The 11,013-nt window shown below is 47.3% G+C and overlaps 3 protein-coding genes across 3 annotated transcripts; 2 read left to right on the top strand and 1 right to left on the bottom strand.

The window, feature by feature from the left end:
- Positions 1-1,978: 1,978 nt before the first annotated feature.
- N7446_012186 (uncharacterized protein) lies at positions 1,979-2,973 on the bottom strand (the record flags this gene model as incomplete). Its single annotated transcript, XM_058520928.1, has 2 exons — positions 1,979-2,816; positions 2,876-2,973. 2 exons carry the CDS (start codon positions 2,971-2,973, stop codon positions 1,979-1,981), a joined length of 936 nt encoding a protein of 311 aa, XP_058366294.1.
- Positions 2,974-3,658: 685 nt separating this feature from the next.
- On the top strand, positions 3,659-5,197 carry N7446_012185 (sugar porter family MFS transporter; the record flags this gene model as incomplete). Its single annotated transcript, XM_058520927.1, has 1 exon — positions 3,659-5,197. One exon carries the CDS (start codon positions 3,659-3,661, stop codon positions 5,195-5,197), a length of 1,539 nt encoding a protein of 512 aa, XP_058366293.1.
- A 1,555-nt stretch (positions 5,198-6,752) lies between these two features.
- On the top strand, positions 6,753-9,147 carry N7446_012184 (Zn(II)2Cys6 transcription factor; the record flags this gene model as incomplete). The annotated part of the gene is given in 7 exon segments (XM_058520926.1): positions 6,753-6,811; positions 6,897-7,394; positions 7,453-7,892; positions 7,948-8,262; positions 8,316-8,589; positions 8,604-8,640; positions 8,725-9,147. The coding sequence occupies 7 exon segments, from the start codon at positions 6,753-6,755 to the stop codon at positions 9,145-9,147; spliced, it is 2,046 nt and encodes a 681-aa protein (XP_058366292.1).
- Positions 9,148-11,013: the final 1,866 nt, after the last annotated feature.

Below are 11,013 nucleotides of genomic sequence, written 5' to 3'. Positions count from 1 at the left end.
TCAAGTTTCGACCTGGGATCATTTTTCTCAAATCTTGCGTTGAGTATGGCGAACCGCTTTCATCAACTGTTGAAAGAAAGCAACGCGGCCAAAATGTGATTCCTACATATAACGCGGTGGCACTCTACATCTGCTGTTTTAGCCACGGTCACCGTCTCTTTCATGAGGGCTGAAGTGCTTCAACAGATGCCAAAATAATAGGTTGGAAAATTTCTGGCTGACCGAAACGCTGGACTGTACCTGCGGTTGGCTGGAGGTTCCTTTCGTCTCGCTCGAATCAATCCTGTTCATCCTTGGGCCCGCGCCGCTGAATGTTGTTTCTTCCCTGCCTACTCGCAGCCAGCTAATGTTGCTTTTACTAGAAACTCTACTCCCTGGCCGCACGGATATTGACATACTCTCGAGCTCAGGATGAGGATTATCCTTCTTTGGGAGGGCATAACCAAAAGTCCAGAGCTTATTGGAAGGTTTCGATTGGAAACCGAGCCTAGGACAACCATGTGAAATGTGCAACCAAGCCCACGAGCTAGGTTCGCGTGATCGCCACCCCTCGCAAGATTGCAACGCTCCTATCACGCTGATGAGACTCCGGATAGAAATAGCACCCGACGGACCAATCAAACACAATCCGCGAATTTAGACAGACGCAGGTACGGTTCTGCGATGCAGATCCCAGTGACGACCCACGGGACAGCAGATCAGGCAGGTTCTATTTGTCGGCCGGGGAAGAAATTGGAAGGTGCAAAGGTCCAGATACGAGCTGCAACCCCAGACATGATGGCCGTTAGTGTCCGATGGAACAGGTCTTTATTGCTTAGGAGGTACGGCTGAGGCAGGTGAGGTATTTGGAATATCACGCGGATTCTGGGCAACAGGATGGTAGGCTGAAGCCCGATCCGTGGTTGTGTTCTCCTTGTTGCTCTCAAAGAGTGTAAGCCCCCTATGTCAAGTGGTAAGCTACTCTTCGTCTATTTGGCCTGTAGAACGTTTCAGAAGCTACGTATCTTCTCATATCTTCTTCTGAATAAACCTTCTCCTAATGAGTTAACTCAGTTTGAGCCCGACACTTCTCTCTCCATCTGCCCCAATTCAATCGCCAGTCTGATATCTCTTGCAGACAGCTTAGAAATACGATTTTGGGCAGAACCACATGGGCTTATCCAAATAAAGTCTCCCGTTTTAGTATTAAAGCCGAGAAACCGATTGGCTCTCGGAAATGATAGGAGGCGGTGTTGTGGGCTGGCCCATTCGAGGTCCCCAATATTTATTTTCAAGCAGCTGGCAGATTTTTACTATGGCTCTGTCAATTGAGAATATTTTGGATAAAGTTGTGGTCTTTTACAGTATTCCTTACCTCATCAGGGCGGGATCTTGGTAATTCTGCCCCTATTCCTTTGATTTCTCTATGGGCTGTAGGGACTTGACCACCATCAATCTAGAAAGTAAGTTGAAATGAAGATGATTTGGGTTCTAGCCACTGATCAAAGGTCCCGCTCATGATTTTCAAGTCTTTGTGAATCTAACTTTTATTTGGATCCATCCCTCTTGCATGTTTCTTGAATTTGATTCGGGACCATCCGGATAAGGGACCTAGAAGGACCATAGGAGGAGGATAGGATCCTGTGCTTAAAAAGGGCTGTCCCGTCCGACGTAGTTGAGGGTTCCTCAAGAAACCGTTTTGCCTCCAATTTGACTGACAGGCCATCTACCCTGCAAGTGGATTTTTCACTTTCACAACATCCCACCTCTTCATTTCGGTGGATAAGAAATTTTTCAAGTAGGCTACAACAGCGTAGATTATAGAGTTTAGCCATTGAAGACTCCCAGACCAGGTACTTCTTCTAGGAGCCTTGTATTTCTTCTCCATCGCCTCGGGGCCTGCCTTACTCATACCTGCTATTGAAGGGAAAATATTGTAAAAATAAATATCGGGTAATATAAGGCGAAAGGGGAGCCTCTGTATAGTATCCTGAATGAACTAAAGCTTCTGTAGTCGCTGGTTGCTCAGCATCCATCGACCATCTCTCAGCGTCCGGTGAACCAAAGACGATTTCGCAATTTTATCCTTGACTGGGGCAAAAAATGGAACTTCTGCTTTATCCACTCCATATCCGGCAATCAAATCTTGGCCACGCTCAGACTTTAGATAGTTGATAAACATGGAAACATGTTCGTTGCCACAGGCTGAGGACTGGGGTGTATAGAGCACGTAGCATGAATTCATGAGCGGATGGAAAGGGTCTGTTGGTTCAAAAAACACAGTCGAACCTCGAACCCTACCACGGCTCGCTTGATCCAATAACGTTGATCGATCATTGAGGGTGTAGGCCCCAGCAGCAGAAGCGAAGCTTATAGCATCGGCCGGGTTATGCTTAGCCTTGATGTACCACGATGATGAGCCCGGTGCGTCATTCCATGGTGTCCGATGACACCGGCGCCAGATATCGTGCTCTTTGCACATGGTGGCGGATCCATCGTCTCTGCTGTGAAATATAGAACGGGTCTTCGCAATTCGGTCGAAGGCCTCCTCAATGGACATCGCATCTTTGACATTGGCCGGGTCATGCTCAGGGCCGACCAGACAGAATTGATCGTGGAATATGCAACCCCCGTTTTTAGCCCAGCCCTCTGACACAGCGATTTCCTCTTGTTCACGTTCGTATGTGAGGGCAATATCAACGTATCCGCTCAGAAGTGCCAACTGGGTGTTTCGTGAATGGTTGCAAATCCATTCAATCCTCCCCTGATTCTTCTGAAGCAATAGATAATCCTTTGCAAGGGCTTCGACCAATCCTACTCCACCTGCGCCACCATTCCTACACGTATCCAAATGTGACGTTAGTCGAGGGCATAATCCACAAGACTTTGCTCTTACCCAATTCTCAGAATTAAGTTGCCTTTGCCGAATACTTGCGATGGGGTCGAGTCAATATCTCCATGCTGTTGAATTATGGTATTGGCGAAATGTGTCATAGTGAAAAGCACTGCGAGAAGATACGTGCAATGCCCCAGTGTCAGCCCGTTACAAGATATTTATTTAACGGGCACACTGCTAGCTGAAAAAATCATGACAAAGCCATGGCTAGACGTCATTTGCCGATTGTCGGTTGTGCCAGCAATGAACGGCAATAGCAGGGAAATTGGGCGTAGGCCGCCGAAGGGCACGAGTAGTGCCAAAGTTATTATCTCGGTTGCCGAAGTGGACCGAGTATCATTATGTCAGCGATTGACGGATCTGGGTCGTAGGGACATAGACTAGCCTTATTTTAATGTGTGGGCTCCGTGAGTTCGAATTAGAGGTTGATACATTGCGGGGTGCGAAGGTACTGAATTTTACCTAGTCAAGGGTTACCCCACTCGACCCCAGGACGCGAATTATCAGGTAATAAATCATCATTTGCCTGCTATACCCGTGCCTTGCCAGGAGTAAGTAGGTGGTACCACGCCGCTGTTCTATCAGATTTTGGCTTGTGAAGCTTGGAACATCTTCCCCATGGGGAAGAGAAACTATCGGTTATTGTTCAGCAGCATGTGACCCTGAACTGGTCGGTTTCGGATTCTTCAACTAGTTGATAAATAACTTTTCGACCCCCAGAGAAGCAGCATTTCCGAACCAACCGTGTTACCAGCTTGGTTGCCACCTCACCAGGAAGCCACAATGTCTTCACCTACATTTGTCGGCCTCAAAGGCCAACCCCTCGTGTATGCTGTTACCCTTTGCTGCGGTCTTGGCTTTCTCCTCTTCGGTTACGACCTTGGCTTCATGGGAGGCCTCACCACATCAAGTGAATTCCTTAACCAATTCGGCAATCCTGGTGCATCTCTACTGGGATTCCTCATCTCCTCTTATGAGCTTGGAGCCATGATTGGTGCACTTTACATCTTTCTTTTTGGCGACAAATTTGGTCGAAAGCCAAATGTCATGAGCGGCGCTGGAATCATCTCGATTGGGGCTATCATTCAAACCACCTCCTTTGGTGCGGTGCAATTCCTGATCGGGAGAGTTGTATCTGGATTCGGCTTGGGAATGATGACTAGCGTTATTCCCGTCTGGCTCGCAGAATGTGCCAACCCTAAGTCCCGAGGTCGGATGGCGGCTATGCAGCTGTCTAATCTTATCCTTGGATTGATTATCGCCAACTGGTTGGATTACGGCATGGCTTCCTATTCTGGTTCTGTGCAATGGAGATTTCCCTGCGCCTTCCAGATTGTTTTTTGCATCATCATTGGATGCTACATACCATTCCTCCCCGAATCACCGCGATTCCTAGTCAGAGAAGGCAGGTTCCATGATGCCTCAAGAAGCCTTGCTGCTCTCAGAGGGGTTGAAGATGTTGCTGAAGAGATCGGACAAATTAAATTCGCGATTGAGATCGAAGCTAAACATGGCAACTGGTCAGATATCTTCAAAAACGGTGGTGTCTCTGGACGAACAAGAGTCATAATCGCCTTTTGGGTCAATGCTATGCAACAGTTGACTGGTTCCAACGTCATTTCCAGCCTTGGACCATATGTGTTTCAACATTCTATCGGATTAAGTCGCCATGATGCACTTCTGGTCTCTGGTGGAAATCAAATCTATTTCTTCCTCTCAAGTCTGATTGCTTGGTGGGCTGTTGATAGATTTGGTCGTCGCCAACTTTTCATGTTTGGATCTGCTGGTATGTCATTGTGCATGGCCCTTTCTGCGGTGTTTGTTGGAATAGGCACCAAGAGTCTAGGTTACGGTGCAGTTGCTGTGCTTTATGTCTTCTATACCTTCTTCACCGTTGGGTGGCAAGCAAATATGTGGATTTACCCATCTGAGATCCTTCCACTGAAGCTTCGTGTGAGAGGTGGTGCTATTGGTGTTGTCTCTCAGTGGGCGTTCACATTTTTGGTTGTGGAGATCACGCCTGTGCTGATTACGAACATCGGGTACAAGTCATACATTGTTTTTGCTGTGCTCAACTTTGCTGCAATTCCGGTCGTATACTTCTTTTTCCCAGAGACAAACCAATTGCCTCTGGAGGCAGTGGAGTTGCTGTTCAGCAGAGATGGGCAGACACCGAATCTCCTCAAGGTTGTGAGGGAAAGTACTGACAAGAACGTTCAAGAAGCTGTTCAGGCAAGTCTGTATAGCGGCGTGGAAGAGTTGGTGGCGACGGAAACGAAGGCGAACGTGGTTCACAGGGAGAATGTGGTGGATGCAGCATGATCGATTGTTGAGCTGGAAGTATTGGTGGGCATGGATATCGGTCGACATGTAGTGTCAGGGGGAGGCCTCGATCGAGATGGTGACGGTGCGTGTATGGTGGTCGAGAAGGAACGTGGTTTTACACCAAATTTGATCACCAAAGTCCTCGATTTTGATCAAGTCCGATCCCATAGTTAACTGCCGATGATTGTCTGTCTTTTCTGTCTTGCCGTACCGTTGCCTGTCAGACCTTATACGGGCTAAGTCCAATTGAGGGTATAGAGTAACGATGCCAGATAGAGTGCCGAATAGATCTATACCGGAGTATCGGTCTGTTTCGTTGAGTGTCATCAATTATAATCAAGTAAAGAGTCGCCAAAGTTCTGAGTTGTAAACACAAGTAATTACCAAATGTACGGTTGAACACGAAGAACCAAACTAGATACATAAATGAGTGTTCTTATATATCCTGAGTTCATCAATGGAAGAACAGTAGAAAGTAGAACAATAGGACTGTCCTACTTGTCGACTGTCAACCCATCTTATGACCTGCACAATTACGTGGTTTTCGTTTCATTCGTATGCGTGGGATAACTCCGATGGCAATGCTCTTTTTGCGTCAAAGTGTTTCGCTCGCAACCGCGGTGCATACACTCCCTAAGAACGCACCGACCGGGGGGCACACATTTAGATTCCTTTCGCGGCCCCGCTCGAAGACGTACCTTTCGGTCTGTAGATTATTTTCAGGACGTCCTTTCCAAGCTTAATTCTTTGTTGCAGGACAGGAGACGGCCGGTAAATCGGCATTTTACCTTCTGACATATCATGATAAGCGACGTTCAGGTACTCGATACTTATCTCCGTTAGATTCTGGAAGGTTTTTGATTAAAAGCAAGCATCACTCTCGATTTGAGCTTTTGCCGACTCCGTCCTGCGTTTGAGCGTGTCATAGGATCGAGGCCAACGATTTAATTGTCTGTCAAAAACACTTTATATCCCTTCGCGCACGAAGCTGGCGTGTTTATCCCAGGCAACGACCAAATTTTCATCACGAGCAACCGCATTCATATCGACAAGAATTCCCAGAGAATTCGAATTTCGAAAATTAGTCACGTACCACAGCCCACGCAGATCGTCAGGTTGGAAGCATTTTCAGCAATTCATACCTTTAATCTATTATATTGTGTCAACAAAAGAGGGTCGAAATGTTACTAGTGCGCCCGAGGAATATTCAGCACCCCTCTGCCTGATGATCGTTAAGGCTCTCAACGACCTTACTAAGCTCATCCCCTATTTATTGTGCACTTTCTATAGTATATAAAAAACACTCTCAAGTACTCAATTGGCTATGCCCGTACTAGTCCGTACTGTAACGACCACGTTCCGACATATTGGTGCGCCCGTATGACCCCACTTTCCTGATTCCACCAAGAGTTCAAATTCACGTGATGAATAGCCGATTCAGTTTCAAATGCCGCTCGCCACTTTTGAACTTCAATACTTTCAGCACACCTCAAAAATGATACAATCGCACTGGTATATTTATATTTGAGAATTCACTACATTTATAGAAGTCATGAAGCGGATTTCACGTGCTTGCATTCGCTGCAGGAGACACAAAGCCAAATGTGTATTGTAAGACAGTCAGCCCGAACAGCGGAAGCTCTGTTCTTTTGAGTGTCTGTACGTATTATTCCGATCTAACATGAAAGCACTACAGAGCGAGTTCGGGTCATGTGCTTGAGCCGCCATGCCATAGATGTGTCCACGCCGGTGTTGAATGCGTCCTCGCAACTTCAAACCGCGGCGGATATCGGCGACGCAAAACTGATAATTCTCTGGTTGACAGTGCGTCGACGGAATGGCAATACTCAATCCCAGAAAATCGGGAGGAGGCGCAGGAAGCGACGCCCACTTCAATTTGTGCCACTCATCAGAACACTCGTGAACAGTTCGAAATTCGTGACTCAGCTCAGTCTGCTGGTATTATTGATGATACCTTCGCCTCGACAGACTTACACAATACCTTAGATGCTCTAAAAATATTGAGTAAAATTGCTGGCAGTGCCTCAACAAACATCGTGGCCTATACTGAATCTTCGCGTCTTGCTCAATGTAGCGGAAGCCAGGCCACAATCCCCGAGACTGGCCTGCTTGAGTACCATCTCGTCAAAGCTGGTGCCTTGACACCATCCCAGGTACTCAATCTTGTTGAACGGTAATCAGAAACCACTACTTTCTGCAGTTCATATCGCTAACAAGCGTTTATCCACCAGATTTGCCACCATATATCACCCATTCTACCCCATTGTGCCGGAGAAATCCTTGAATCTCGCATTTATTTCCGGAACAGCGCGAAGCGAGCCATATCTCCTAACTGCAATATGCGTGATTGGTTCCAAGGATATGGCCAACGGAGAGCATATTCTGGGGACTTGTGCTCAATACATGAGTTGTTTAATAACAGAGATTATAGCTGGCAAGAAATGTGGGGTGGACGCAATTGAAGCTTTGTTGTTGCTGGCAGAGTGGGAACCTCAATGCTCATTGCCCGAATCTGCCAACTTGGGTTATGGACAAGAAGACATGGCAGCGTGGATGCACATCGGTCTTGCTGTCCGGCTAGCGTATTCCAGGAGGCTAGATCGAACTCAGTTCTATGACGTTTCGAGGAATGGAGGAGCGAATGCCTCTCGGGAGCGCCTAGCGTGGGCAGGTAAGCAGGCCTTTAGTACCTTGGCACGTTGCAGTTATGGCTGTTAACTGAATAGCCTGTTACTTATCGGATCGCCAAATTTCTGTCAGAATAGGCCGGCCGTTTGCGTGTCGTGGCTTGGAGCCTAGTATTGTTTATGGCCGTTATGGCTTTCCAACTGTGGGGTCCCAACAGTTGGTAGAGGAGACTTTCTCCAGTGTCTTCCGTGCGAGGTTGGAATTAACACAGATCTTTACTAATGTACACGAAGTACTTTACTGTAACATGGGCGCCGGAGCACAGATGATGCTGGTGGGGAGCTATGCCGCCTACTTGGATGACTTCCGAGGAGCTATTGCAGCATGGAACTGTGTCTGGGGTTCTTTGACATGTGAGCCGAGTCTATCAATCCTGGCTTTCTGTGTACTAACTGGAACACCCCAGGTCCCCAACACATAAAGATATTGCTCCAATTGTCATATGAGTATTTGAGATTATACGCCAACGCATTCGCCTTCCAAGCAGCTGCCCTTCGCACAATATCACCAAATCTTCCCGGGGTCGAAAATGGGTCCGCGCACAGCGAAGGCCCCGGATCTCTCCCCGAAGCCCGCTTCATGTTTGAGTCTATAGATGCTGCGAAGTCACTATTGACTATTGTCAACAACTATATTCCGTCGGCTGAAAACTTGAACCAGTTTCCTATCCGTTTTCCTTTGTATGTTTGGCTAGATTTCAAGGCCTCATTACATTGCTGACCATGAGGCAGGTATTGCGTCAATGCTGCTGTCTTCTTATATAAGGTAGAGTGCTAAATCAAGATAATTATTTAGCTAAGTATAACACTGTACAGATATGGACTCTGAATGCTATCTCTCATCCCGAGCGTGCCAGTGTTCGACGGCTTATTGGTGATGCAATAAGTTCTTTGCGCAAGGGGACAACAGGATCATCAGAACTCGGGGCAAGATATGCTAATCTGCTCGAAATCTTATGGAAGCGAGTGGATCGACTGTCTGTCACGGATGACGGAAATCCAACATTCGATGACCGAGCACGACCGTTTCCTCAGTCTCAAGTCCGTCCTTCGTATCTCCAGGACGGCTTTTCCTGGCTCGATTTGGAAGCCATCGGTGAATTTGTCTTGGGCGGTGCCGTTTCCAATGATATTGACTTGACTAATACGCAACGCTCGATGGACACCTCGTTTTGTGAAGGAACTGATTGGGGTGAAGCTCAATATCTTGCCAGCAATGAGTTTTTTCGGATCTTCTAATATGAAGTTTCTATATACGTCTATTCTCTTGATACTTTTCGATAAATTCATATCTGACGTTGATTCCCCTTCGATACAGTCACCAAAACCCAGGTGCTAGTGAATTGAAGGTTCATAATTCTGCCCAGTGAACATCCGCGCGAGCTGGGCCGTCGTATATCTCACAGCGCAGTGCGCATAAAATGATAAGATCTGAAGTTGCCTGGGTTGTACGGATCGTAGTAAGTGGTTGGGTTCAAGGTGAGAGACCTACAACCGGGTAAAATCAGCAAGCAGGCCATAATTAATTCCATTTTGGAGCATAATGAGATCTGTAGACATTGTGACCCGCACCTCATGGGAATAGCACTCAAGATGCTCCTTCCCCATTTGTTCGCCCACTTTCGGTACGTTCTACCATTTTTTGGCCCTTTTGAATCTCCTTCTTTCAGATAGGAATCACCAACTCTTTTCGCCCCCTCGTCCGTTGCCTTTTCCATCTAGTGTTCGCTTGTTTCCCGTAGGTCACCCGACCTCTCTGGAATTGGACCCTGCAGACCTCCCCGATAGATCTTAGCTTTTTCCACAATTGAAATGATTGTTTTCCGTTCCTTTCTTTTCCTCGTTCCCCTCCAACATCTATATATCGCTTTTCTGGGGCCAGTCAGTATGTCATTGGAGCTTATGCTGTTGTGCGTGCAGTTACTGACAGGGACAACCGGTGAATTACTCTGCAGTGGAACAGGCAAATAGCCAATAATCATCTTTAATCCGTCATGATGGTTACACTGTGCTGGGTTGTATTTGTCAGTATCATGGATCCTTCGATCCCGCATCGGTGGTTCCATCCTGTGTAATATGCCATCTTTCACTCTTTTCTACCCGTTTTCTTGGGTGTGATCAACTCCGACTAATTGAGTTGGTGAAACATTTGGTCTGATCCGATTTGCGCCGTTCGGCGTTGAAGGCATACCCGGAGAAGCTCTAGGAGGCCGCATGCGCTTGGCATCGCCTTCTTCAATGTCGGAGCGGGAGGGCTAATCTCCCGTTATGATAAGACTTGGATGATAGGTCCTTGGCCTTTGTCTAGTTTCCCCGGGCCGTCCCCGTGGAACTAAATTGTCAGGCCGCCGTTGCTGCATGGGAGTGAGCGGGATTGCATTATAGATTTTCCTCACTCCCTATGCAATCGGTAAAGCTCATACCGCATGGTAGAGCTCCGTATTCAACATTCACCACGAAAGACGAACCGACTACCATGACATGCTTCCGTCAAATTCACGCACATAAAAACATATACCTACAGATGTCAACGCTGACCATGCGATACCTGTGGTACCGAAACCCAACCACCATATCGGATAATGCTGTTTTAAACTGCATAGAAGGCAAACTAGCTGCAACACTATCATTCCGGCACGATCTCTGCTGGGATTCCGCAACAAAATGCGGACAATCGACTAGCTCCGTTCTGATACGCAACTACATGGCACCGACATCTTGCGCTGTGAGCGACTGGTCGAAATTCGTGTTAATATTTTGGCAGGGGCACTTGCCCCTGCGAAGATAATATAGCATAGGTAGGTTAGCCACGAGGGCTGCGACAAATTGCTCGACAGAACCCGAGGTATACCGGCGAACTTGTAAGGTGCCATTACTGTATATGGGGAGACGCAAGATAGCGACAACAAGCAGGAGAATTCCAAGGGAGAAGAGAGCGAATAACTGAAGTCGGCTGTTGGCGTTAGGATTGACGACTCCTACTTCTCAAGTCAAGGTGAGGGGAAATATACCGCCCCAAGGAACAGGTCTTAAGGAAGAAGATTGCAGGCATCGGGAAGATCAAAAGCATTATTTCTGTGGTCATGCTGGGAGCTACAAAGGTGG

Source organism: Penicillium canescens (assembly GCF_028828765.1).
Source record: "Penicillium canescens strain IBT 15451 chromosome Unknown utg000010l_segment0_segment0, whole genome shotgun sequence".
NCBI classification, from domain to species: domain Eukaryota; kingdom Fungi; phylum Ascomycota; class Eurotiomycetes; order Eurotiales; family Aspergillaceae; genus Penicillium; species Penicillium canescens.
Note: the sequence above shows the minus strand (reverse complement) of the source record. Positions and strands in the feature narration are given on the sequence as shown.